The sequence below is a fragment of the Filicampus tigris genome, chromosome 2, assembly GCF_054856515.1.
Source record: "Filicampus tigris isolate MCC_2025a chromosome 2, RoL_Ftig_1.0, whole genome shotgun sequence".
Taxonomy (NCBI): domain Eukaryota; kingdom Metazoa; phylum Chordata; class Actinopteri; order Syngnathiformes; family Syngnathidae; genus Filicampus; species Filicampus tigris.
The window spans coordinates 24,667,805-24,694,739 of NC_141218.1; the positions used below are offsets into that span (position 1 = coordinate 24,667,805).

The 26,935-nt window shown below is 42.6% G+C and overlaps 4 protein-coding genes across 8 annotated transcripts; 1 reads left to right on the plus strand and 3 right to left on the minus strand.

The window, feature by feature from the left end:
• Positions 1 to 10: 10 nt before the first annotated feature.
• On the minus strand, positions 11 to 4,001 carry LOC147151857 (uncharacterized). Of its 2 annotated transcripts, XM_086019919.1 has the most exons (5): positions 3,894 to 4,001; positions 3,310 to 3,542; positions 3,153 to 3,235; positions 1,497 to 1,599; positions 11 to 1,384 (listed from the first exon to the last, which is right to left on the minus strand). In XM_086019919.1, exons 2-5 carry the CDS (start codon positions 3,503 to 3,505, stop codon positions 435 to 437), a joined length of 1,332 nt encoding a protein of 443 aa, XP_085876045.1. In that variant the 5' UTR covers positions 3,506 to 3,542; positions 3,894 to 4,001; the 3' UTR covers positions 11 to 434. The 2 variants fall into 2 exon arrangements, with proteins under 2 accessions (XP_085876045.1, XP_085876035.1); XM_086019909.1 differs by having other exon boundaries at positions 3,310 to 4,000.
• Positions 4,002 to 8,335: 4,334 nt separating this feature from the next.
• mif (macrophage migration inhibitory factor) lies at positions 8,336 to 10,735 on the minus strand. Its single transcript, XM_086024472.1, has 3 exons — positions 10,512 to 10,735; positions 8,669 to 8,841; positions 8,336 to 8,568 (listed from the first exon to the last, which is right to left on the minus strand). The coding sequence occupies exons 1-3, from the start codon at positions 10,617 to 10,619 to the stop codon at positions 8,502 to 8,504; spliced, it is 348 nt and encodes a 115-aa protein (XP_085880598.1). The 5' UTR covers positions 10,620 to 10,735; the 3' UTR covers positions 8,336 to 8,501.
• Positions 10,736 to 11,683: 948 nt separating this feature from the next.
• Positions 11,684 to 18,728, plus strand: LOC147151859 (uncharacterized). 4 transcript variants are annotated; one of them, XM_086024506.1, is made up of 6 exons: positions 11,684 to 11,733; positions 11,893 to 12,122; positions 12,982 to 13,300; positions 14,366 to 14,673; positions 15,966 to 16,077; positions 17,338 to 18,728. In XM_086024506.1, exons 3-6 carry the CDS (start codon positions 13,009 to 13,011, stop codon positions 18,372 to 18,374), a joined length of 1,749 nt encoding a protein of 582 aa, XP_085880632.1. In that variant the 5' UTR covers positions 11,684 to 11,733; positions 11,893 to 12,122; positions 12,982 to 13,008; the 3' UTR covers positions 18,375 to 18,728. The 4 variants fall into 4 exon arrangements, with proteins under 4 accessions (XP_085880632.1, XP_085880630.1, XP_085880633.1 ...); XM_086024504.1 differs by having other exon boundaries at positions 11,690 to 11,767; positions 11,872 to 12,122; XM_086024507.1 differs by having other exon boundaries at positions 11,690 to 11,767; positions 11,872 to 12,122; positions 14,369 to 14,673.
• A 503-nt stretch (positions 18,729 to 19,231) lies between these two features.
• Positions 19,232 to 22,222, minus strand: LOC147151860 (endonuclease domain-containing 1 protein-like). The gene is made up of 2 exons (XM_086023076.1): positions 20,898 to 22,222; positions 19,232 to 19,967 (listed from the first exon to the last, which is right to left on the minus strand). Exons 1-2 carry the CDS (start codon positions 21,201 to 21,203, stop codon positions 19,362 to 19,364), a joined length of 912 nt encoding a protein of 303 aa, XP_085879202.1. The 5' UTR covers positions 21,204 to 22,222; the 3' UTR covers positions 19,232 to 19,361.
• Between the last annotated feature and the right edge of the window lie 4,713 nt (positions 22,223 to 26,935).

Genomic DNA, 26,935 nt, shown 5'->3' on the forward strand with positions numbered 1-26,935 from the left:
ACGTTTCAAATTGAGATATGCAGTACATTTAATTCCTCTGGCTCTGAATTTAAAATTCATCAATTGTATTTGTGCAATACTACTCAGTATTTTATACATATAGTTTACGTACATTTGCATGCTATTTATCAAAACTTAGCAACTGTATTTCCTTTAGTGCTTATGAAAAACTTAATTGAGAGCAACAGTGGAGTCGCTATGGAGAATAGGTACTGCCTTTCCACAAATGAAAAAATAAATGGGATGATATAATAATAATGCTTCATGTGGATCACATCCAATAATGCACAATTAAAATGAAACCCAATAGCAACACTGAGAAGACTCCAGACAACAGTTACATTGATTTTGTCAGATATAAAATGTAAAATATAACAGTTAGTCATGGTAAATCGATGTTTTCTGGTGGTTAATCGAGATCATAACCAGTAGTTTTAAGTGGGATTACTGGCGATGTCTGGCTCCTGTTGATGATCCATGTAATACGGATCACCTTGGTGGACTCTGTGATTGTGCACCCTAAGGTTCCCTCTGTGAGCAAACTTCTTTCCACACTCGGCACAAGCGAAGGGCCTCTTCCGCATGTGAACGTCCCGTTGGTGGGCTCTCAAGTTGCCGCTACGGGCGAAGCGCTTGCCGCACTGCGCGCAACCAAAAGGCCGCTCGCCGGTGTGCGTGCGAGTGTGGACGGTGAGCTCCGAAGGGGTGAGGAAGCTCTTGTCGCAGAACTGGCAGGGATGCAAGCGGACCCCTGTGTGGCGTAACAGGTGTCTGCGTTGATGCGAGGGATAAGTGAAGCTTTTGGCACAGTATGGGCAGGTGTATGGGCGACCGCTCCCTCCACTGGGAGCTCCACGTTGGCTCAAGAGGTTTTCTTGTCGTGTTTTGACAGACTCTGAATTTGACTGCAGGCGTAGGGGGTCTCTGTTGCTAAATAAGGTCCGCCTAATGTGACTAAATGGGCCACTCCTGTCATCACTATTATGTCTCCATGGTGAGAGAACCTGCGGCTGACATTGCTGAGCCTCGGTTTGCTTTGAACTTTGGTCGTGCTCTGACCTTTGATTGAAGTTCTCTGGTTTTTGCTCCTTGAAGACAAAAAGGGCATTCTCTTCTTTGGAGTTGGTCTCAGGTCGGAGGCAAGTCATGTCAGTGCCTGTACTGGTGCCAGCTGTAAAAAAACAACTTGTGTCAGTCGTCTCCAAACCTTCCTGACCACCTCGAATATCATCCAATACAGGCAACCATTGCCTAGGTTGGGCTAGGCTGGTGTTATGTCTGGAGGAGCAATGTCCAGTCTGTGAGATGGCCAGAAAAGTGGGCGAAGCACTTTCCTGTTGTGCTCGGTGGTCTTCAGTAGGCCTCCGCTGATGCCACTGAGACACTACAGACAACACGAGGGGAAGAGGAAAAAGTTACCTGTAACAAAATCTTATCCTCGAAAATTACTGTATAATCGGATTGACGATTTGACAATAATTCCAGTAACTTCTTACATTTGGGTTGAGTGTGTGTGTCAGTCAGTGGGTCAGTCGTCCTCCGGTCTTTGATGACGAGGCTTTCCTCTGGGACTTGGACCATGAAAGACCCCAAAGGAGGCTGAGATTGATCACATAAGAATGTACAAGATGACTATGTACGTTATGGCTAGTAATAAATTGCTTCTTCAGAATGGACAACATAAAATTGCAAAAAAGCATTGGTCACAGACAAACATTTTATCCCACATGTTCATAATCATCCAATTGTTTGATCCATATTCATGTTCCAAGAAAGTTCAAAGGAGCAATTTCTTTACCTATCGTCACTGGCGTGTGGAAATCTTGTATATACAAATATGGCTGTCATATTTCTGCATTCTTAATAGATTTAATGTTGAAAACAAATCTATTAACTTGGATACTTAAAATGTGTGAGGAGTATTGTACCACTCTGCCGCTTTCTCACTCTGCAGGAGACGTGGGGTAGGCATTGTGTCACCCTGAGACTGAAAATATTGATGCGTTTTACACAATAAATGAAAATAGTCAATAGTCAGTCTAATATATATTTGAATAAACCTGTGCTTCCAGTGTAAACCAGTGCAGAAGGAAATGCATCAACCAAGTAGGTAAAGCTGCTACATATTTATTTTGCCTATTTAAATGTTTATTATTATTATTATTATTATCATTATTAGTAGTAGTATTATTATTATTACACTTCTTAGTCACCTCTGCTTACTCACCTCATCGTTTTACTTGTTGCGTCACTCATTTGAAAAGAGCTGGGGAAGATGATGCGCCAGTCGTTAGCTTTGAGATGAAATAAAAGCTTTTTGTCTGGGAATGGGGTCAGTGTGGGCACAGACTTTGGCTAGGTTCACACCGCAGGCAAATGCGACCCAGATCAGATTTTTTTGCCCATATGCGACCTGTATCTGAATTTTATGACAGGCTGGACGGCTCAATTGCGATTTTTTAAAATCTGACCCGGGTCGCTTTCATACGGGTCTCTTTGGTGACACATGTGTTCATACAGCAGACAAGACCGCGTTTAGAATGTAATATAAACGCTAGCACCAAAAAATCTGACTTTTTTTTTTTTTTAATCTAAATTTATACCTGCGGTGTGAACCTAGCATTTGATGTGCATGATTGGCAGAGGTGATGTGTCCCTACCATTTTAATCAATGACAGCGTAATAAACTAGCGATTTCTTGTTTGTTTGTGATTGAACATAAATTTGGAGTGGTGTTGTGTATGATATGGTAAATGGTAAATGGTAAATGGACTGTCACTTGTATAGCGCTTTTCTACCTTTGGCACTCAAAGAGCTTCACACTGTACCTCATTTACCTACTGATGACGCGGCATCAGGAGAAACTGGGGATTCCAGTATCTTGCTCGAGGATACTTTGACATGGTCAAAATGGCCGGGGATCAAACCCACAACCTCCAGGTTGGGAAACAACCACTCTACCTGAGGCATGCCGCCCCCATATGAGGTAATTCAAGTAAAAGGCACTTTTTTCGTTTTTTACTATATATATAGATATAATATATATGTGGTAATTCCAATTGTTTTCATGGAAACTTAGATTCCACAGGGAACTACAGACATTTTCTTCAACTTGGAACTCATAGATGAAGTTATGAATAGGACTGTCAAACCTCTTGTTTTATAGAAGTTATAGAATCTGTGACCTCCTTCGGCTCACTCGGGCTGTTATTGTCTGCACCATCTGGCTCCTTTCCTGTGTAGAACACAGCATTCCCTTCTATAATTCCCAAGTGAACAACATGTTTAGGAAATACTGAAGTACTGTACCTGCTTCCGTCAAGGTTGGCCTCAAGGTGTCCCCTTCCTCACCAGCCGTGGCCCCTCCTCCTGCCTTGGTCCTCTGCCTCCTCTCCAATTGCTCTAGCTTGGCGAGGAGGCTGGAGATTTCCGCCTGCTGCTCACACATGCTGTTCTCGAAGATCTTGGCGATCTCGCACACGGCAGCAGCAAGCAGAGAGTCCATGACAGCGGCCAGCTGAGTATGGAAGGCGCTCCGTACACTGTCCATTGTGTCAGTTCGATTCCAAATGTTGCAAATGACCGCCGCCAAGTGATTTGACAGATCAAAGATGGGGCTATGTGATTGACAGTTGAAAATCTGCCACTAGATGTTGACACACCAACCTAGGTCATTTCCGCCGTCTCTCGACTTTTGCTAACCCGATTCCACTTTCACTTCATATCTTTAGAACAATTTATACGTGAAGGCATCGGTACTACACATACAACTTTAACGAGTGGCTGCTAGCAATACCGTCGGCTAACGTGTAAAAAGAGAGTTCGCTAACATTAAATGAAATATACATAATGTAAAAAGGTAGGAAATGTATAACCCACTAGGAGTTCTTTACCATCTATCGTGTTCCCCTAAATCCAAAGTGACAGTCAGCCTACTCAGCTGCCGTGTAGGAGGGAGTGTCAAGACAAAATCAGCCGTCAGTCAATCTGGGAGGTTCAAGTCTGTGCGACTCACGACAAATCACGCGAGAATACAGGTAACCTCGCATAATCAAATTACAGTACTGGAATTTTTTACTATATATATATATATATATATATATATATATATATTATAGAATATATATATATATATATATTTTATAGTATATATATATATATATATGTATATATATATATGTATATATATATATATTTTATAGAATATATATATATATATATATGTATATATATATATGTATATATATATATGTATATATATATATGTATATATATGTATATATATATGTATATATATATATGTATATATATATATATGTATATATATATATATATATATATATATGTATATGTATATATATATATATATATATATATGTATATATATATATATATATATATGTATATATATATATATATATATATATATATATATGTATATATATAATACATAATTTTTTTCGGCGGCACGGTGGTCGACTGGTTAGCACGTCCGCCTCACAGTTCAGAGGTCGTGGGTTCGATCCCGGCTCCGGCCTCCCTGTGTGGAGTTTGCATGTTCTCCCCGTACCTGCGTGGGTTTTCTCCGGGCACTCCGGTTTCCTCCCACATTCCAAAAACATGCATGGTAAGTTGATTGGATACTCTAAATTGCCCCTAGGTGTGATTGTGAGTGCGGATGTTTGTCTCTGTGTGCCCTGCGATTGGCTGGCAACCAGTTCAGGGTGTCCCCCGCCTACTGCCCAAAGACAGCTGGGATAGGCTCCAGCACGCCCCGCGACCCTTGTGAGGAGAAGCGGTACAGATAATGGATGGATGGATAATTTTTTTCATGCGGTACTCGCATGAGTACCAGGAGATTGTCTTTGGTACTCACTAGTGATCCAAGGATCACAAAAGTCACGGTTCGGATCAGTCACGGATTTTAAGTCTCGGATCGTTTTTTTTAGCAAAAAAAAAAAAAAAAAAAAAGAAAAGAAAAGAAAAACCTAAATAGAACTTTGTCTTTATCCATTCATCCATTACCTATACAGCTTATCCTCATAAGGGTGGCGGGGCGTGCTGGAGCCTATCCCAGCTATCTTCGGGCAGTGGGCGGGACACCCTGAACAGTTTGCCAGCCAATCGCAGGGCATACAGAGACAAACAAACATTTGCACTCACAATCACACCTAGGGGCAATTGAGTGTGTCCAATTAACCTGCCATGCATGTTTTTGGAATGTGGGAGGAAACCGGAGTACCCGGAGAAAACCCACGCAGGCAGGCATGGGGAGAACATGCAAACTCCACACAGGGAAGCCGGAGCCGGGATCGAATCCACGACCCTGAACTGTGAGGAGGACGTGTTAACTTTGTCTTCATTTATTTTATAAAACGCTTTTGCCCATAAAAAAACAACTCCTAATGTCTAATATGGCCGGACGCAATTTTGTGAGTGGTACAGTGTATACATTTCAAGGTATCCTGCCAGACATTTTGAGCTGAATGTCTTACAATTATTGGACAAGCGTGTTGTTACAAATTAAATTAAGACGTTTTATTTTTATATCTACATGTATTTTTTTCATCATGAAAAAGACTTGAAGTGCAATTCAAGACACCTTTCTTAAAACATGGACAGCACATTACAAAGTAATCTAGGTCCACAATATAGAAAAATACGTTTAAAAAAAAAAAAAAAGTAAGCCAAGAGGCAGCTGTTCTACCAGCAAATGACAACACCTGCTAGACACTAACGCCGGAGACTTGTGCCGTATCATACAATGACAACGTAATTAACCAGCGGTTTGTTCGTGTCCCAAATTAGCGACTGAAAATGATTTCGAGACAACGTTGTGTTAGTGTTAGCGTTAAAACTGCCGAATACGTCGAAAACGGAAGTCAGTTAGCCGTTACGCCACCACGCGGGCTAACTTCAAAGTAAAGATTGACTAAGGCTATTGCATTGGCATTAATGACTCAATGTATTATTTGGTAAGCTTTATTTTGAAGTTAGTGATCTAGGGTTTTCAACTTCCTCTACTGAATGTGGTCTAGTCACGTTGCCTTATTGTGAACGCAGTTTTTTTCACCAACCATTCTGCGTATCGTGCCCATCCTGAACCGATACTTGATCCTTACCAATCAAAGATGATTCGTTCCAATGCACCACTGGTGTTTTTGTTTTTTCGTTTACTACTAGTGTGAACAGTTACGCAAATGTGAGTCGTGACGCAAATGACGGCATCTGTAATTTCTGTTGCGCATGCGTACCTGCGTGCACCCCTGTATATATTTATGTATATAAAGTATACACAGAATATAGGGAAAGGAAAGCACAACATTTCTTGTCAGATAGGTTGGTAAGGTATGTAATAGTGAGTAGGTCAAGTGTTGCCAACACCAAACTGTTTTGCAGTCGTGTGATATCACCCAAGTGTCTTAGTCTGGGGAAAACGTGTGAATAAGATTTGAGATTATTGTTAAATCGTTTTCAAATGTACTATATAATAACACACATGCAATGGTTCATGTAATAATAATCCATGGTGGGCCGCACATTTGCGAATGTAAGAAAGGAGCTCGTATAGATTAATGAGAAAATATTTTACTTATTTATTGATCTATTTACATTAAAACTGTTTTATTATTATTTATTTGTTGTGGATTATGTTCAATCTTACATACACAGCACTTTGTTGTGGTTGTTAACGTGCTCAGCAGAGGTTGGTAGAGTAGCCAAAAATTGCACTCAAGTAAAAGAACTGTTACTTCTGAATAATATGACTCAAGTAAAAGTAAAAAATAGTCATCCAAATAATTACTTGAGTAAAAGTAAAAAAGTACTAGGTGAAAAAACTACTTAAGTACTGAGTAACTGTAGGGTCTTTTTTTTTTTTTTTCTTTAAACAATTCAATCAGACGAAAATACAAAATAATCATCTTCAGGCAAATTAAAGTCCATCCAATCAATAAAATGAATTACATTTAATTAAAGAATCTTAAAATAATCTTAAGGTAAATTAAAGTACTTTTATAAACAATAAAATAATAATAGTATAAATAAAAGAAATAAATTAAGCACAAGTAGCACAAAATGTCAGCCCCTGGACTATATTTTTTTTTAACAGGCTCCGCAGGCAGAACAACAAGGTAGCCCATGAACTCGTATAAATAGTGCGTGTGTGCGTGCATCCGAAAACAAATCTTTCCCGCAACTGAAGTTGAATATGATAACGTGACGAGACTGCAGGGCTATACGGCTATATACGGCTACGTTTGATTGGTGAAACACAGTCACATTGTAGAGCCTGGCGCAGGTCTCTGACAAAGAAAATGCGCCTTTCTCTGAGCGCGAGCGAGACGCTTACATAACGGGTTCAATATAGCCTAATGTAGCGGAGTAAGAGTACAGTTTCTTCTTCACAAATCTACTCAAGTAAAAGTAAAAAGTATAGTGATACAAAACTACTCCTAGAAGTACAACATTTCCCAAACTTACTCAAGTAAATGTAAAGGAGTAAATCTAACTCGTTACTACCCACGTGCTCAGTACATAAAGTTAATTGAGTTGCCTTGAATGAAACACACTGCTACATCTACTCTATTTTTCACCATTTAAATATACACAGAAACCTTTTTAACAATTTCATTTGAAACGTAGTACCCAAATTACATACAAATTAAGAAATTAAGGTCAAAAGAGCTTAATCATTATGGTTTACTCACAAAGGACAACGCTGTTCTCTTACATGAAATGAAAACTTTACACTATATTACCAATTCACCTGTTGATCTCTAGCTGCATTCATCCCTCACTCATGAACAAGACCACAAGATACTCATACACAACCCGGAGTGGCAACACCCCCTTTTCCCGGCTGAGGAGCATGGCCTCAGATTTGGAGGTGCTGATTCTCATCAAACCACTTCACTCTTGCTGCGAATCGCTCCAACCAGATGAATAATACAAAACTACATAGTATTAGCCATAAATTCAGCAAATTCAACTGTATTTTATCCATTCATTTTCTCTACGCATTCTTCTCATTAGGGTCGCTCGCGAATGAGACTCTAACCCAGCTAACTAGTAGCTAAAGGCAGGGTACAACCTTAGACTGGTCACCAGCTTCTCACGAAAGGATGGTGAGGCCAAACACAAGTCTTAAATCTCATGAGATCTTGCTTTGAGAGAAAAACAGTTACGTTTTCAAGCAGAAAATGAACGTGAAATCTTCACCCATCACAACACTTCGACATAGCATTTGACATTCAAAATTCTCTGTCAAAGCAGGGTTTGTGTATATTTGATGTATGGAAGACAATTCAGGAAGGTGAGACAATGAGAAAACACATTTCTGAACTACCAGATGTGCTTTAATGCAGAAGGGGAAAAAAATCTGTGCAAAGCTTTACTGATCAATCAACAAGCTACTGTGTGTTTTTGGCTTCTTGGTCATTTTTTAATTACCACTCTTCATGACAGCTGGAATGTTTTCTTTCAGAACCTCAACCTCCATCTTAGCCAAAAGTAGAGTTGTTCCAGGCCACATTGCAAGCATCCATGTCTACAAAATTTATATAAATCCTGAAATAGACAAAAGGGGGCATAAACAGTGAGCAGAGAACAATGTGTGCAACTGTGCATGATAGTCACCATCTTAACTCATCATAATAGTTCAGCATACCTGTCAGGAGATACACCCAAGTGTTTCTTGAGCAGGCCACACAGTAGTTTAGAGTACTGTTTGTTTTGAGCCGCGCTTATCTTTCCAATGCTGTGGAGGGAGCAGAGTGCACACGGGTCTCCCTTCCCTCCAAACATCATCATTTGCTCTGGGTTGATTAGCACAGCAATGTACTGACAAATGCAAAAAAAAACAGACAGAAAACATGGGCGGATCATTCAATTAAGATCACACGAGGTAATCTATTTGGACCAAAAACATGCATGAACCACTATGCGTGTTTTTATTCTATTTTGTGCTTTTATAACAGGGAATGTTTTTTGGTTTATAGAAAACTGAATTGTAACTTGCTCTCTGTTAAAACAAACAAACAAACGTGACTTTTGTGAACCGTTTCAGCCCTAATTGTGTGTATTATGTATTTTGTGTAATTTATTGCTTTCACTTGTTATATTATTGCAATTTTGTTGTTGTAATGTAAAGTGCTTTGTTACAGTAACTGTAGCTGTTGTTAAATGTGCTGTATAAATAAAGTTGTATTGTATTGTATATATTAAATAGTAGCAATTATGCTCTTAAATTGTGTCTCTCAACATACATGCACTTGTTATTAAAAGCTTCTTAGCCACCAGGGGTGTCAAGTTCAGGGGCCACATTCACCCAAGTTTGATCTCAAGCGGGCTGGTCCAGCACAGCCGTGGCCTAATAAGCTATAAGTAAAAATTATTCACTGCGCTCACGACATAAACCCAGCTGTTGTACTGTACTATCGGATTTTTACAAAACTTTATTAGAGCAAACACATCATTACAAATACGGACGAGAAAGTATCCGGCTTGACTCTGACTAAATCAACGGCACATTTGAATAGTGGACGAGAGTATGCGAGAGGCTGCGATGATGCACACCCAGTCAGCTTACGTACAGTACAGTGTGTGGAAAAAGTAAATCCAGTTGTTCTCTCGTTGGTCGAGCTCGCGCTGGGAGCCAATCACCGCCTTTTATGAGTGACTGCGTCTATGTACAAAGCCTCCGAGTCAACTCATATCTTTGAAACAATGCGTCTTTCTGCAATATAGCTGCCGATATGGCTGTGTTGTTTCATTTTTAATTTGTTGTGAATGCTTCTGAAAAATCTGCGATGCACCGAGGGCGCGAAAGTTGAAGCGCAAAGTAGCGAGGGATCACTGCACTAGGTATTCATCCATCCATCTATCCATTATCCAAATGGCTTATCCTCACGTTAACATGAAATGTTACGTCACTGCGACCTCCAGTGAAGAAAAATAGCAACAACAGTAACTTTAAAAAATGCAGTTAGTGTGTTACTCTCTGCACAAAACATCCATCCAGACAGGCTGGATTGGACCCCCCTAACGTGCCGTTTATGGGCCGCGGGCAGTAGATTTGACACCACTGAATTGGAAGGGTGGGGGGTCGTTTGAACTGCACAACCCAGCAGAAATGGCATAAGTAGATGGCGCAGACCATGGGGAGACTGCTAAATCAGTTGACATATTTGTCCGTATTGTCCACTGTCATGAACAGACAGTTAAATAACCTCAAACCACAATGAGCAAAAAGTGTTATTGGTGTTTAGGAAAATTGAGAGTGAAGCAGGTTCTGAAAAGCAAGTTGAGCTGCAATCAACACACCCATATGCCATTCAAAATACGTACACAAATACGACGTGTTAGTCCTTATAGGTAACAAAGACATTATCTACTGATATCTGTGAAACAAGTCAAAAAGGCCAGATGGTGGACAGGCATTTCACAAGCATATCGTGTTTAAATAAAAAAGCACACGCGTGTCATGTTCAGTAAACATGGCGTTGTCACACCTGTGCAGGCTTGCCCATAGCTTTAGCCAGCTCCTCGGTAGCTTCTGACAGCAGAGCCGGCGGCACGCTATCTTTGACTACGTTGGTGTTAACTACAAACATCGGCATGGTTTCCAAGTAGAAAATCTTTGTCTTCTTTCAAAAGACAAAACTAACGCAACTCTGCCTCGCGGTATAATCTGCTTCGGAAGCTGAGGGCGACGGAGTCACAGATATATGTTCAAAGATGCTTCATTGTGCCGGTGGCCAGTTGTTGCAATACGTCAGCGCGTCCGCCATATTTAATGTGACAGAACTATTCCAAATCAAATGATTACATTGACCGATTCACTGAACCCATTCACACATATATTTGGGACGTAAATAGGCACCATAAACAAAGTATGTCACTTCAAATCTGATAATTACACATGTTTACAGTGAACCCCAGCATATTGACACATTTGCAAATATATTTAGGATATCCTCCATTATTGTTTGTTTGTGTGCTCAGGCCAAAGCAATGTCTAATGTAAAAGTATTGTTTTGGCACCATTTTGTGGCATCTTGTAGCCAAGGAACTCTATTGAAGTATGAGCAGCTTCATTCATTCATTCATTCATTCATTATCCATACCGCTTCTCCTCACAAGGGTCGCGGGGCGTGCTGGAGCCTATCCCAGCTGTCTTTGGGCAGTAGGCGGGGGACACCCTGAATTGGTTGCCAGCCAATCGCAGGGCACACAGAGACAGACATTCGCATTCACTCATTTTTATTGCCAGCGGTTTAGACATTAATATGGCTGTGTATTATTTTAAGGTGACAATAAATTTCCACATATTCACTGACTACAAATACATGTTTAAAAATGTAAGGGGTTGTTTTAAGTGTTTTGTTTATAATGTTTTTGACAAAATCAGAAAATTGTGTTGGCAAGATGATGCAAGAGTGGCCAAACACAATTAGAAGTAATTTTTCAGTCAGATTCAGATTCAGTTTTACTCCTATGGGACTTTGCTTTGACTGTAAAACATTTGGTACATCTTCAAGTAGTAACGAATAGAAAAAATTCTAATCGCGAGTTTGTCACATCCAATATGGCGGCGACGTCGACCTACGCTGCAGCTGCTAAGGTAACACAAAATAGCAAAATGTCTAGGAGCGACCGTGACTGCTTTTTCGTGTTTTAAAATAATTCGGACACATGGTCTCCACAGCGTCACAACCTGTCCTGGAGAACACGGTACTGTTACGACAAACACAACACCGAGATTGACGTGGGTCTTTTACGTTATTTATTTTTCTTTTGTAACGAAATATGGTTTTAGACCTCATGTCGACAAGAATGATGATTCCCAATCAATGTTTTGCCTGCTCTTAGCGCAACTGCTCTCCTCTGTAGACCGATGACGTTTCTGAGCACGCGCAGTGTCCCCAAGCATCAGTCGACAGCGTTGAGGGAGGCGAAGGGAAAAACAGTCGCGGTGGGAAGCAGCGCAGAAGTTCGATGGCGCTTTCCTTTGTAGCCGTCTTCCGTTGCTTTCGAATGGGACTCGGACTGCATGGAAAACGTTGAACACAAGCTGCCTTTCTTCGATTTCCACGCATTCAACACAGGGATCTAAAAACACGGTGTGTGTTTGGAGGTGAATTAGCCTTCTGGCTAATCGGACCACTCCGTAACGTTACGCGGTGGTTGTAGCTACTCTGTTTGTGCATGGTTCCAATTCTACTTCAATACATGACGCCAGAATGCTCCGTTTTGACATTTTTGAGTCGTCGAGTCCCGGAAATTATCGGATCTAACGGTTCGGTTGATGACGCGTCATGAGCAATATTTTGTTGTATTGTAACTACGTTTCATTTGTAGTTGTAACATAATGTAGCATCGTGTCGTATTCGTTTTATAAGGCGAGAGAATGAAAAGTTTCACAATTTGCAAATAAACGTTTTCACGTTTTTTTAAAGCCTATCTCATTATTCCCTAAAAATTCTCATATTCTGTATTGCTAAAATGCCACAAAATAGTGTCAAAACCTTGTAGAGAAAATACTGATTTGTATGAAATAATTATTTTTAAGTGATGAAACTCGTAATTGACATTAGGAGCTCTGATTGCTGCTGACGGTGGTTATGCACTGCGTGGTTAATTTGAGTTTCTGCGTTTTCTCCATGCTCCTTGCGAGTGTTCTTGTGTGTTTGCGTGTTTCTCCCATTAAGTAAACAGCTGAAAGAGGACTGTTACTCTCATTTTTTCCCGCTCATATTAAATAACGCCCATAAAATAATTCTGTGGCTTTATCACTTCAACTTTTCATGTTTCATGAAACAATGAAGTGTAAGAAGAAAGAAAAGAACACACTAGATTTAATAAATAAATACACACACGGGGGACGTCAAGTATGTTTGTGTTTTTGCCAATGGCTACATGACTCTGTCTCTGATTACTGTAATAATGCTACCATGGTAACCAACGTTTCATCATGTCCAGCTTCCATTCGGATTTGTCCCCGTGACGATGGAGGAATCAGTGACCACGTTTGAGACACATTTGACGGCAGTCATGGATGGCCTCATCCGGGCGTCCGTATGCGAGATCACCAAACTGTTCCAGGAGACGGTGGCCAACTACCTGGTGGAGCTTTCCCTCAACCGCAAGGAGAACGACGCTCTCAAGCTGCGCCTGAGGCTCACAGAGAATAAGCTGAGGACGGAGCGCATGTACGGCGCCGGCTGGGCCGCCAGCCGCCGCAACGCCGGACCCCCGGCTGAGGAGACAGGACGGCACAAACGGAAAGTTGAGAAGGAACGTAAGTGGATGAGACACTTCTACAGTCATCTGATTGTGACTGTATGATTATTAACATTTACATTTGAGAAACGGGGATGTTGCTGCATAAGGCGTCTTCTACCAAGACACACTATTTGTTGCAAAGCATCTGGCAAGAGCTCATCAGTCCCTCTCCTCCACCTCTTGCTCCGTCTACCCGCCACAAGCCCCCCCCCCCCCCCCGTTCGCTGTGTGTGTGCTTTGACACAGTCTTCCTCTCTTCTTTCCCTCCTTAGCTTCCTCCCTCTATCCCCTAGCTCCCCCTTTTCTCTCTCCTCTGTGGTTTGACACTCTTATCTTCTCCTCCGTCTTCTTTCTCGCTTCTCTGTGCTTTCACCAACTATTCTTGCCTCCCTCCTCCTTTTCCTTATCCTCTGCTGCCTCCTCCTATCTCTGTCCTCTCATGTGTGCTTCAACACACTGTTCCGCTTTCCCTCCTCTTCTGCTTGCTTCACCCCCTGCCTCCTCCTCCCTGTACTCTGCGTTTTGACACACTATTCCACCCTCCTCCTCATGTTCCTTCCTCTCTGCCTTCTCCCAGTCCTCCACCTCCCCCCATCTCTCTCCTCTGCTTTGACACACTCTTCCTCGTTCCCTCCTCCTTCTTCCTCCTCCTCCTCCTCCATCTGTCCTCTACCTCCCCCCTCCTCACTCTGTGCTTTGAAGCTCTTCCTCCTTCCCCCTTGTCATGGCTCCTCTCCCTCCCCCACCTCCTTCACTACCCTGCCCCCGCTCTCCTCCTCCCTTCCTGCCTGCCCCCGCCGCCCCTTGTGCGCTTCGCTTCCTCGTCACGTCTCTCGCGCGCTCCTCTTCCTTTCCTCCTCCTCCACCGCAATTAAGCATTCTCTCGCCACTTCTCCTCTTCCTGTCCTTCCTACTCTGTCACTCCTATTCTCTCATTTGCCTCCTTCAGTCTCACTCCCACCTTTTTTCTCCTTCATCCAACGCTCCTGGCTCGCTAATCACTTTCTCCCACTCACTCTCCCTCCTCCTCATCCTCACATTGCACCGTCTATCCTCTCCTCATGTCTTCTTTTCTCCTCAGCAGGCAAATCAAAGAAGGGCTCTGCAGCAGCCTATCGCAGAGGCTGGCCTGGAGGCATGTGGGAGGAAGGCGGCGGAGGAGGCGGCGGCGGAGGAGGCGGCGGCGGAGGAGGCGGCGGCGGAGGAGGAGCAGCAACAGCAGCAGCAGCAGCGGTGATGGCAGCAGGACAAGGAGGGAAAGATTCCAGGCAGATGTACCTCATCCAGCTCCCCAGGGGTGACGAGGATGAGGAAGGCATGGCGCAGGATGAGGAAGGGGAGGGCAGCCTCAGCGGTGAGGGGGAGGAGACGACCAGCATCAAAGAGGAGGTGAGGAATGAGGAGGAGGAGGAGAAGAAAGTGGAACAGCAAGACTGCTTCAAAACTTCACACAGAATAAGATGCAACAAGAGAGTTTTGTTTGTGGTTGAATCACTGCGGCTGTGTAGTGGACAAATGGAGGACCAGTGATTTGAGATCGGAATGGGAGCTCTCCACTTCACAAGAGCACTGAGTGTCGATGTCCAAATAAAAAGCCCACGCACTGCATAAGCATTCAAAGCATAATAATATGCCAACTGTCTTACTAGAACCATTGCCAAACATTTTCTTTTCCTTAACCCATTAAAGCCTAGAGTGCCTGGCTAAACATCTCTCTAAAAACTAAGGTCGTCTTTGAAATCACCCTCGAAAACCTGAAGTTTTCCCGGAAATTCAACACCTAGAAAATAATCAATATCTCAGCCACTGTAGCAGACAGAAAGATAATTTCAAAAGAAATTGAAAGCTTAGACGTGGCTTTCAAACTGGCCCGAGGTTATTAGTCGAAGATTTAAAAATAAATTAATTTTTTATCAGTGCAAGAGAATTTTTAATTTTATTAAATAAATCGAGTGGTAAATACCATCCCCTATTCCGTTACAAAGATGTCAATATCGTCATTGTCTTAACCATATACATATATCACCGGTTCGCAAGCGTGTCGTCTTTTTCACTTCGACGGCGTCCGCCATTACTAAGGAGTCATGACACCATCACATGTATATTCTGATGCATTTCATTGACTAAGAGACCGAGAATTGGATTTTAAAAAGAAAATTACTTATATACGCTCTACGGCTTTAAAGGGAGAAACACGCAACAGCGCTCCCGACTTTAGTGGTAGAAACGCGGATATGCGCTCCCGGCCTTAATGGGTTAAGCGAGCTGCACACCAAGCGACGCAATTGAACAATTCAGTCAATGCAGACCGCCTGAAACTAGATTGAGAGAGACTCCGATTTCCAAATGAATGGCATCACAATAGCACAGAATTTTACATGTAGTTACAATGCCAGTTTATATCACGTAATCTTTCACATCAATGTCACCAGTCCACTTCTCTGCATTTTATTGAATGACGAGAGAACAGTTCAACACAAACACACTGGGCACACTTGTGCAGGGGCTGCTGCCGGCCACAGCTCATACCCAGGCGCTCACACCCAATCACCATCTAGTTCACCACGTCCGACACCACCCCATCTACCACACAGATACTGCAATATATGCAGTATGTTTTTTACACTTTATTTGATGTTGCTTGGAAATGTTCCCACTATGTTCTGTGCTTCTCCATACAGTTTCCTCAGAATGAGGGATATCAACCGGCTTCTCTCAGGCTGATCAAGGAGGCTCTCAAGATAGAGCGGCCAAATCACAACTTCCGTGATAGTTCCAGAGCTCCCAGTGAAGGTAACGAGCCCCAGCGCAAAAATTCCGGGTATCCTCCGACAACTCACGACACTGTCACATTTATATTCTGATGCACTTCATTGGCTAAGAGGCCGAGAATTGGATTAAAAAAAGAAAATGACTAATACGCTCTCTGGCTTTAAAGGGAGAAACACGCAGCCGCGCTCCCGGCTTTAATGGTAGAAACGCGGTTATGCGCTCTGTCCTTAATGGGTTAAACAGTTGTAAACAATTCAATCCACTCAGGATACTCCCAGCCGGTAAGTGGATGTGCATAGCAAATTTAGCCAGCAAATGATCATTAAATCTTGGATGGGTCGGGGGTAGTATCAACAGAATGTGCGGACGGACATGCTTTAAAAGGATGAGGACAGATGGGGTCGGAGGACAATATTTTTTATAAATAAGGATGGAGGAACGTAGACAGAAGGGTACTACCCAGGTCGCGGACGGAGGACGGACCCGCAAAAAAGGGTAAAGTGCTTCGCTCTGGCTACTTCATTCCTGCAGTGAATGACATGAATATCAATTATTTTATTGACAGTTGAAAGTAACAAGCGGAAATGACACCCATTTGAGTCACGTCGCTGTTCACAGTGGGTTATTCAAATGCAGGAGCAACTCTATCTGCTCATTCATGCAAACATGTTTTCCATATATTTAAAAAATTGGAATTTGGACCATAACCCGAATATTGACTGAATATAAATGTAGTCACTATGGTGCAGGGGACAAAATGGCAGAAGAGGCACAGGCGTCGTAGGTCGCGTACGTCGTAATTCGAGGACTTCCTGTATTTATCCACATAAGATTTTATCTGGATTTTGTTAATTGATCAAGCAATGTTTTTATTTAGTCTTTTTATTTTAACATTCAGTAGTTGGATGTTTAATTCCTTACGTTACTTACTGGCCTGCATTAAGTGAAAGTTTGGTTGGAATCGCCGACGGAAGTGCGTTTAAAATTAAAGTCGGACCGGCCTATAGACGGGTACTATTTTTTTTCCCCCCGGAAAAAGAGGCCAATGACGGACAACGGAAGCGTACCCACGCTGCAGACGGATGAGGAATAACGGACGCTCAATTATTAGCAAAGTTAAACTGGTCAGTGCTTCACTACGTTTTGTAAAACTTCCGAATTCAATTCACAACTGATGTTGACTCTTATTATGATTATATTGTGCTAATGGTCATAGTGTTTGTCTGTATTGGTCAAACTGTTGGTGGTCTCTCTTCACATGAATCTGCTTTTTCCTTTCAGGAGACCTGGCAGATCGTCCCTTGAGCCTCACCTCCGCCAAGAAAGAGGACGATGACTGGGATGTGGGTACAATGGAGCAATCGGAGGGCGGTATGACCATGGATGAGCTGAGGGGATTGGAGTCTGCACTGCGGGCCGAGAGAGGCCGCGAGCAGGCCGCTTTGACGGCCTCCCATCCCGCTGTCCCCGCAGCGGAGGTGGTGTTAGGCGGCAAGCTCAGCCTGCCTCCCAAGTACATCGGACTGGACGGCATGGAGCAGGACGGCGATGCGGAGCCACAGCCGCCCACACTGCAGCGAGAAGACCAGTTAGGCAGAGGCCGGGTGAAGGACCGCGCGAAAGGCCGCGCAAGGCCCGGGAGCGTCGGGTCAGGCAGGTTCAGGAAGACGAGAGAGAGCGACTCGGCTCTGAGTGGAGAGGATGGAGCGGAGCAAGGGGAGTCTGAGCACCTGCAGCCGTCTGCCGCGGGAAGCGCGGGCGAGAGCGCTGGCGAGGAGGACGCTGCCCCCGACCTGCTCCACTTCTGCCCTCAGTGTGGGGGAGGCTTCACTACAGAAGCTGAGATGGAGGAGCACCCCTGCCCGCTAGGTGGCGCCCATTTACAGAATAGTGGAGGTGAGGAGAACGTTTTCCCTTGCGCCCATTGCGGAAATACATTCAGCCACGCGTGGGCACTCAAGAACCATGAGTGCGCCTGCGCCGCCGAGAGGCCGCACTGTTGCGAGATTTGCGGCAAGCGCTTCACACACTCGCGTTCCCTAGAGCGCCATCATCTGGTGCACACGGGCGAGAGGCCGCACCAGTGCCCGCTGTGCGGGCGCAGCTTCAGTCGCCTCGGGAACCTGGAGCGCCACCAGAGGATTCACACGGGCGAGCGTCCTTACGGGTGCGAGGCGTGCGGGAAGCGCTTCAGTCGAGTGGAGTACTTAAAAAGACACCAGCTGATTCACAACGGCGAGAAGGCCTCAATGCAGTGCTCTGCCTGCGGGGTGAACTTCCGCGATGTGGAGCAGCTGAAAAGCCACCAGTGTTTTTAGAAAAGTTCTGTGGAAAGAGCAGCTTTTTAAACTGAATGTGGTAGCATTTAGTTGGCTAACGAGTTTTTCCTCAGTGGTTAGCAGTTCTTCAACTGACAAGACTTAAAGGAAGCTAAGCGGCCATGAGCTAGATGGCAAGCTGTCATTTTAACTGAAGCTATTCCTATTTGTATAAAGGCTGTACTTATTTATATATATATATATAAAAAAAAAAAAAACATTTCTATGTTTGTTTTGACACTTAACTCCCTTGGAAGAAGACTGTTTTTTTCCCCATTAGAGGAATGGCTGTATTTTGTATACAGTATTTGTCTATGGTCTGCATTGAGAAATAAACATTTCAATCCATTCGAACACACTTCTCACGCAAAATTTTTTATATAGCTGGATTACACCTTGGACTGGTTGCCAGTCAATCACAGGGTAAATATAAACAACCATTCACACAGTGAGAACTCAGGCGAGTGAACCAGCACCATCGGCGACGGCAAGTAAAAACTGTACAGTGTACACCGTATAAAGCGCAGGTGTCAAGCTGCAGTCCCGGAGGGCCGCTTTCCTGCATGTTTTCCAATTCTCCCTGCTGCAACACACCTGTTTCAAATGATCAGGATAATTTGAGACTCCTTCTGATGAGCTGATCATTTGAATCAGGCATGTTGCAGCAAGGAGAGATGGACAACATGCAGGAAAGCGGCCCTTGAGGACATGAGTTTGATACTTGTAGTATACATTGTTCAACATTTTAAGACTTGACGCCAGGGGGTGCTTAGCTTGGAGTTGGCGTTGAAATGTTTGGGGAAAAAATAGGACTTGGGGGAGAACTTGGCCATTTGCAGTTTAAATTTATTGTAGGATCAATAATATGAACAATTGTACCTTTCAGTCATCAGTTACATTCAGAAAATAATTGCAATAATCAGCCATTCAGAACCAAATGATTATGTTGATTAAAGACAGTGACCGCAGACCTGGTTGTTCGCATAGCTACTGACACTGGTTCTCAAACAAACTGATGGGCATGGCCAACCTTTGTGCCAGGATGCCCTCCAGACTGTCCAGAGGCATCTTCTTCACATCGTAGCCCCGCAACGCCCTTCTCGCTTTGGGGTTGACTGGCACAATCTCCTCGTTACTGTTGCGGTCGTTTCTGCCCACAGCGGCGTATGTTGGAAAGAGTGGCCGCACAGCCTGAGGAAGCTTGGCCTTATAAGACGGGCAGCAGTAGGCGGACCACATATACTCAGGGACAGACACCCTGTTACTGATCCAGCGAGAGCCATTCGCGTAAGGCATTGCTCCTGTGATCACATACATGGGACCCTCACAGAAGGCCTTGAACTTCCTCAGCACTTCGTTCTCCAGCAAATTCCAGGGGCCCGAGTTGGAGCCCGCCCGCTGAGGGACAACATTGGTCAGGGTGAACGTGGCCACACGGTCTCCTCTGGTCTTCTGGTGCATGCTGGGATTGAGATGGCCCCTGGTGTAGTTGGAATTCTTGTAATCCTGAAGCACTGCTTGACTTTCTATCACATTCTGATCCACTGGTGCGTTGAATGGTTTCATTTCAGGACTGGCGCGGGAGAATGCCAACTGTTTTAGTCATATGGGGAAAAAAATTGAGTCAGTACATCGTTCCATAAGGCACTGTATGTTTGGTACAGAAATAGCCTTTATTGTCATTATATGGTGCATACAAAAAGTTAGTATTTTAAGAATAAAATCTATAATGAAAAAAATATATAACTACAGTATACTTAAAAAAAAGTCTAAACTATCCAGTAAGGAAATAATGTTTTATAAAACATTGTTGCAAATAGTGAAATTCTTCAAGGCTTCTAATTGCCCACAGATGCCACAAGATGGTGTCAAAGCACTACTTGAGTCCAAATGAAGTGCCTAAACTCATTTCAACACAGTTTCTTGGCACCAAGATGCCACAAAATGGTGGCAAACCACTACTTTTCTCTAAATGAAGCTCCTCAATTCACTTCAACATCGTTTCTTGTCACAAACATACCACAAGACAGTGGCAAGGCTTCAGTCTAAATGAAACTCCTTAACTATAACTTCAATAGTTTCTTGGCACAAATGTGTGCAAAGATGGCAACAAAGTACTACTGTTTGTCTAAATCACAGGTGTCATCATTTTATGTGGCCCCCGAAAGCAAATCAAATATGTTCAAATCTGGAACAAAATTTCAAAACTGTCATATGTAATAAATAATAACATTGAGATATTGCAAGGATTTTCTTGTTACCAAATGGAAAATTAGGCTGCGCTCACTTTGGACTGACACTGTTAGAGAATTTTAGCATGTATGTTCCTACTGTTGCTATAAAACTGTGATGTATCATCCTGAGATGTATTTCTAACAGCACAACAAACAAAAGCTCTTGTCAGGGACTACTTTGTTATATTTAACAATATCATCTGGCTTCATTCTAAATGACAGTACAAACTATACACATTACCTGCAGTGTAGCATTCAACAGACAGTTGTTCAGTGTAGTTTTTCTCACCTGTGGCTCATACATCCAGGTGGAATTGGGACGTTTCCCATCAGCAGAGCTGATTATGTATGCCGAATACAAAGGCGTGCGATGCTGACGGTGGTACATGCTGGCAAAGCGGTAGTGGTTTTCAAAGCGCTGGCATATGGGCTGGTAGCCCACTGCATTCACACCTTTTGGTGGCGTTCCCTTATAGAAGAAACCGTGGCATTTGGAGAAGTCCTGGTGGAGCTCTCCAAGGACCAGACCGTCAAAGCAGCTAAAGAGAAGAAAGAGAGCTCCAATGGAGGAACACATGTTGTGTGAAAGGGACATTCTGCGCAATGTCTGCCAGAGTGAGACACTTGGAGGTCATCAGGTTTTTCCTTTATATGCAGACAGAAGGAACCCTGCGGGTAATCCAGCCCCCAAAATTGGTTTGCAAACTTCCCCTCTTGACCAGCAGTCTCAGTGTCTTCTGGGAACTATAGAATATCCTTACCGGCTCACCCAACCTCAGAAGAATTTGGCAAGGCGTATAACAAAAGTCACACGGTAAATTCAGTCCAAGCCTAAGTGAGGCTGGTAAATGAAAATGAAAATATACATATATATATATTTCTATATCACTTTCACAACAGCTTCAGCAAGAGCTAAATCATTAACAGTAATAGAAACACAAACCAATAACATCCCTTTCTCCATTCCTACATAGGCTACACATTGTTGTTTGAAACGGTTATAGATGAAAGCGGACCGATTCGAAGTCTCCTTCCACCAGGTGATCAGAGATCACAGATGATGATCGCAGCACGCATGACGTCACTCACGTCTGCTACGAGCTAAATTTCGCTTCACTTTTCAAACACGGACTCCTCGCCACATCTTCTTGTCCCGTGTTCACAATGCTCCTCGCTTCCTACTCAGCTCCCCCAGCCATCTATCCATCCACCTGTACCATCGCAGACAGTCCAACAGTCCAACGACGTCGGGGTGTTGCAAAAATACTGCCCATTTAAGCGCGCAAAACAAGTACAGTCAAATAGTGTCGACATTCCCCTCAACAGAAATGGCGGTCATTCAAGCGCGCGTTGCCAAAATGGCGCGACCATCAAGCACCAGTATCATTGACTGCCATGGGCGGAAATGCTGAAAACAGTCAACAAACGGGCCACACGACTTTCGATAACGCTACGTAGACAAAAAAGGTGGAAAAATGCAAATGAAAGTGAACAACTAGCAGCTTTTGTAGCAGGCTGCCAAAACTTTAAAGGCTTTGAGCTTCAAAGGGCTAGAAAATCAATTTCTTCTTGTTTCCATGCCAGTGTTATGCGGCCTCATACCGGGAACTGTAGCTAAATTCCGATTAAGTGCCTTTACACCATTTTCTGACTGTCTAATTCCAAAATATAGATGCTGAAATTGCATGCAAGTAATTACACAAGTGTCAGCACTAAGCAGTGACAACATGGAAGTAAATATTAATACATTGATAATATAAATACGAAGATCATTTTGTTCCCTAACTCTTCCCGTCATTTGATTTAAATGAGATTAACTGCCACAATACTCCTCTGATTGCCACCAGCAGTTGTTTTGCTTATTTTATGATGGACATGGCCTTTAATGTAGCATAATTAGACCATATTAAATGGTCGATGCTGTCACTGAAGTTTAGATTTGCCTTTCTTGGTGTTGTTTGGGCAAGCGTTGCCCGGGATTTGACATCAGTCTCGGGTAGCCTATAGCTGATTTTATGTGGTGCGCTCGCTTTGGTTCATATCCAATGCGTATCGTATTTTTTATCTAGATTTGGAAGAGACCCCATGAGTTTGTTTTCTACCTACGCTGCCATGACACATATCCAAATTGTGCCACTTGAGAGTAAAACATTGAAATTTCCACTTGAACCATGACACAATTCTACATCATTGACAGAATTAACAATAAATTCATTGACTAATCGATTCTTATACACATTCCGAGTCCAGAATTAGGCTGCTTTGGTGGAGGGCTGAGTTTAAAGTATCTTTTCTCCTGCTTAGTGTGCATGACTGTCACACTCATGTGAGGCTTTTCTTTGTCCCGTCTTGTTTCCTTTCTACGACTCTCGTTATTACATTGAGTCATCAAAACTTCCCTTATCGTGGGAACCATACAACATTTTCCAAAATAGTGCTTGAGCTCAGTCTATTTCCCGTTGTGTTATTTGTGGGGAAACCCTCTCTTTCTGACACCTTTTTCCCGACTTGATTTATGAATTTCTGCATTGTTTAACAGACATGGGTCAACATGTGCGAAATCACAGCTAGAGCAAAAAGACACCCTTGATTTGCCGCATGAGTAGAATGTGACACGAGGCAATGTGTTGGCATCAGCATACGTCTGACGTTAAGTCACATTTGACTTCTTTTTCTTCTCCGCTGGATTTTTCTTCTCAGCGTTTCATGCGGTTTTGGGTAAAAAAAATTTCACAGCATAACGAATGAATAAATGTGTTGCAGTGTATTAGAGAAATGGATTACAAAGGTATTGATGTCAGCAGTGTATTGGATTTTTGCATCAAAGCATGACTTTCCAAAGACAATAATGTGTCTTTGAAAATACTTTCCTGTAGGGTTTGACAGTTTATGGTCAATATCTAAAGAGCGTTCTGGACATGTAAATGAATCATGGAAAAATAATCCGTAAAACCTTTTATAATAATTTGGAACTTCCTGGTGATTATGTAAGACGGGAAGAGCAGAGATTTATCATTTGTTATAGTCCCAGATAGAACCTGCTGAGTAAGATGCTTTGACAGCTGAGTGTCAGCCATTCATCATGCTTCGTATGTTTGAGTCAGAGTTTTTGTTTTTTATTCTCCTGCTTAACACCCGGGTTGTCATTGCTGCTCTCTGCAGAAGATATCAGGACTTCTGGAAGACATTTTTGTAAACGTAAGTTGCATTTGACATGTTTGTGTCTATTGTGTTGTGGTTGGTGACAAATAATTAGCAAGCTTTACAATAATTTAACAAAACATATAAAACGTAATAAAAAAAAAACATCCATGATTCCCTTGACCCAGTTGGGCACATATTACTCCTCTCTTGGTTTTGGAATTAAGTGTTGCCTTCCTGCACAGTTTGGCTACTCTGTTTTTTTCTCATACATTTGATTAAGGTCCTCTAAACAATTTTTTTCTTTTAGTTCTTTTAGTTTAAATGTTGTCACCGTACATTCTAGTAATTTTTTGTAAGCTATTTTTGTTTTTTCTGCTTTGCTTTTGAATGTTGTTAACTTGTGTTTGTAAATGATTGTAGGTGTTGTGTCTTTGTTTGTATAAAGCACATTGTGTAGGAAATGTGCTATATAAATAAAACTGCCTTGCCTTATTGTGCCACTCACTGGCTTTTACGTAACTGTTTATGCTTCCTTGGATGAAATAATCATCTATCATTATAATACTAATAGCAGCATCACTAATTCACTATGTTAAGATTGTTATGCCTTGAAAATAAATGTAACTTGTTCTGCACCGTTGGTCCTCTCAAGTACACCACGCACACAGTATGGGGCATATTCTCCCGTGGGATAGGTTGGCAAGATTCTCACTTTTATCACAGTCTAAATTCTCACTTTAAAGTCAGAATTCTGACTTTAAAATTCTGACTTTATTCTCAGAAAAGTCAGAATTCCGACTTTAAAGTGACGTTGTGGGTTCGAATCCGGCCCGGCCTTCCTGTGTGGAGTTTGTATGTACTCCCCGTGCCTGCGTGGGTTTTCTCCAGGTACTCCGGTTTCCTCCCACAATCCAAAAACAATCATGGTAGGTTGATTGGACACTGAAAATTGCCTCTAGGTGTGATTGTAAGTGTGAATGTATGAACTCTCACCGCATCGACTTCCTAGAAAGTGTGTGACACAAGCCTGGGAAACAGATACCAGGTATCTGTTTCAATCCTTTACCAAAACAAATGGTGGTAGACAAATCTACCACCACTTCCTGTCTGACAGTGCACCTTTGGGAGGTTGAGGCACTGAGCCTGCGATGCTTCACTTCACTTCCTGCCCATCCTCCATAGGAAATAGGCACATTCAGTTATTTTATTGAGGGAATAATTTATATTTATTGCATTGAAAAAGAAAATCAACGGAAAGCATTGGCCATAGAACCAGGGGCGGAGCCATGAGTGGGCTTGGGTGTGCACAGGCCCACCCAGATTGACACACTGCCCACCCAGTGAGATTCATGAAATATATACTTTTAATTTTTTTGTAAATTATTATTAACCTCCTAAGGCCCAAGCTGTTTTTTTTTTACATGCATTTTTTATTTCTTTTTGCTATTTGGGCTTATTGGAACCCAATTAGAAGAAAAACTAAGCATAATCTTTTAGTTTTTTTGTATTGTATTGTACTGTATCTTGTATACTGTATTTTGACTGTAGTATGTAATACTCTTCTGAGACCACAAGATGGCAGTGTAAGTGCCCACATGTGTCCAAAACACCCACAGTTAGACAGTGCACACGCTTGTGGACACAAGAGCTAGAAAATGCTGTCCACATATGTGGCCACTAAGCCTTAGGAGGTTAAATTATTTTAAAATTTGTGTTTCCTTGTGTGCGTGTGTGTTTTTATTTTTATTTTATTGAATATTAAGAATGGCATAATTGTGGTTGTCTAAGGATGATCTGAACTTCATATTCAGTTTGTCATTTTATTTGAATATATTTTTGTGTCGGGACAGGAGGCTTGTGCTCAGTGAGAGAAATATTCAGGCCCACCCTGATTTTTCCAGGCCCACCCATGAGCCACGTTCTGGCTCTGCCCCTGAATAGAACTAAAATGAAACATAATCATTTTAACCCCCCCCTTTTTTTTATTTTTATTCTTCACATGCAGAGAACGTCCAGCAGATGGTGACAGTGAGCCCCTGCCTCACTTGCCTCCCCTGACTACACGTCCCTGATTGACGTTCACTTGTTTCCAATTAACCTGTTCACGGGGTGAATGCTCCAAACAGGACTTTTTGCGTATTTCTCAACTCTTCCAGTCTTGTTCCTCCTGTGCCAACCTTTTATGGACATGTTGCAAGCATCAAATTCAAAATGTGATTTTTTTTTGTTCATCAGTTTGAACATTTAATATCTTGTCTGTGTAGTGTATTCGATTTAATATAGGCTGAAAACATTTGCAAATCATTGTACTCTGGCACGGTGGTCGACTAGTTAGCACGTCCGCCTCACAGTTCCGAGGTTGTGGGTTTGATCCCAGCTCCGGGCTCCCTGTGTGGAGTTTGCATGTTCTCCCTGTGCCTGCGTGGGTTTTCTCCGGGTTCTCCGGTTTCCTCCCACATTCCAAAAACATGCATGGTAAATTGATTGGACTCTCTAAATTGCCCCTACGTGTGATTGTGAGTGCAATTGTTTGTTTATCTCGGTGTGCCCTGCGATTGGCTGGCAACCAATTCTGGGTGTCCCCCACCTACTGCCCGAAGACAGCTGGGATAGGCTCCAGCACGCCCGCGACCCTTGTGAGGATAAGCAGTATAGACAATGGATGTATTCTGTTTTTATTTACGTTTCACAAACCGGCCAACTTCATTGCAGCAATTGTGGTTTGTACTTTATTTTAATATTACAATTGTGAATTTAATGTCCTAATTATTGTATTAATTTTTAATATTTCTATTGTATGGTGTTCAATATATCAATTGACCAATCGTTTGAGATTGTGTAGATTAAATATAGTATATTGGAAATACTCGGTGGGTTTTATAAGGGCCATAATTTACCCAGAACTCTAGTGAGTTATTGCCCCCAAAATGCAGGCTTTTCCTTTGTCCTTTTTCCCCGTTAGCGTACACACTAACTCGAAAGAACAAGTTGTTCAACTGTGAATATCTCTCAATATCTTCCGCTTGTCAGGCATTTAGCAGCAACTCGAGCAGTCGCCGAGCCTGTTGCTGCACGTCTTCCTGACGGGGGCTGTCTTAGAAAAATACTAACAGCTCAGACCACGCCTTTTTTGCCTCTCGCCCTGTTGTCAACTCTTGCGTGGACTAGTCGAGCAGTCAGACT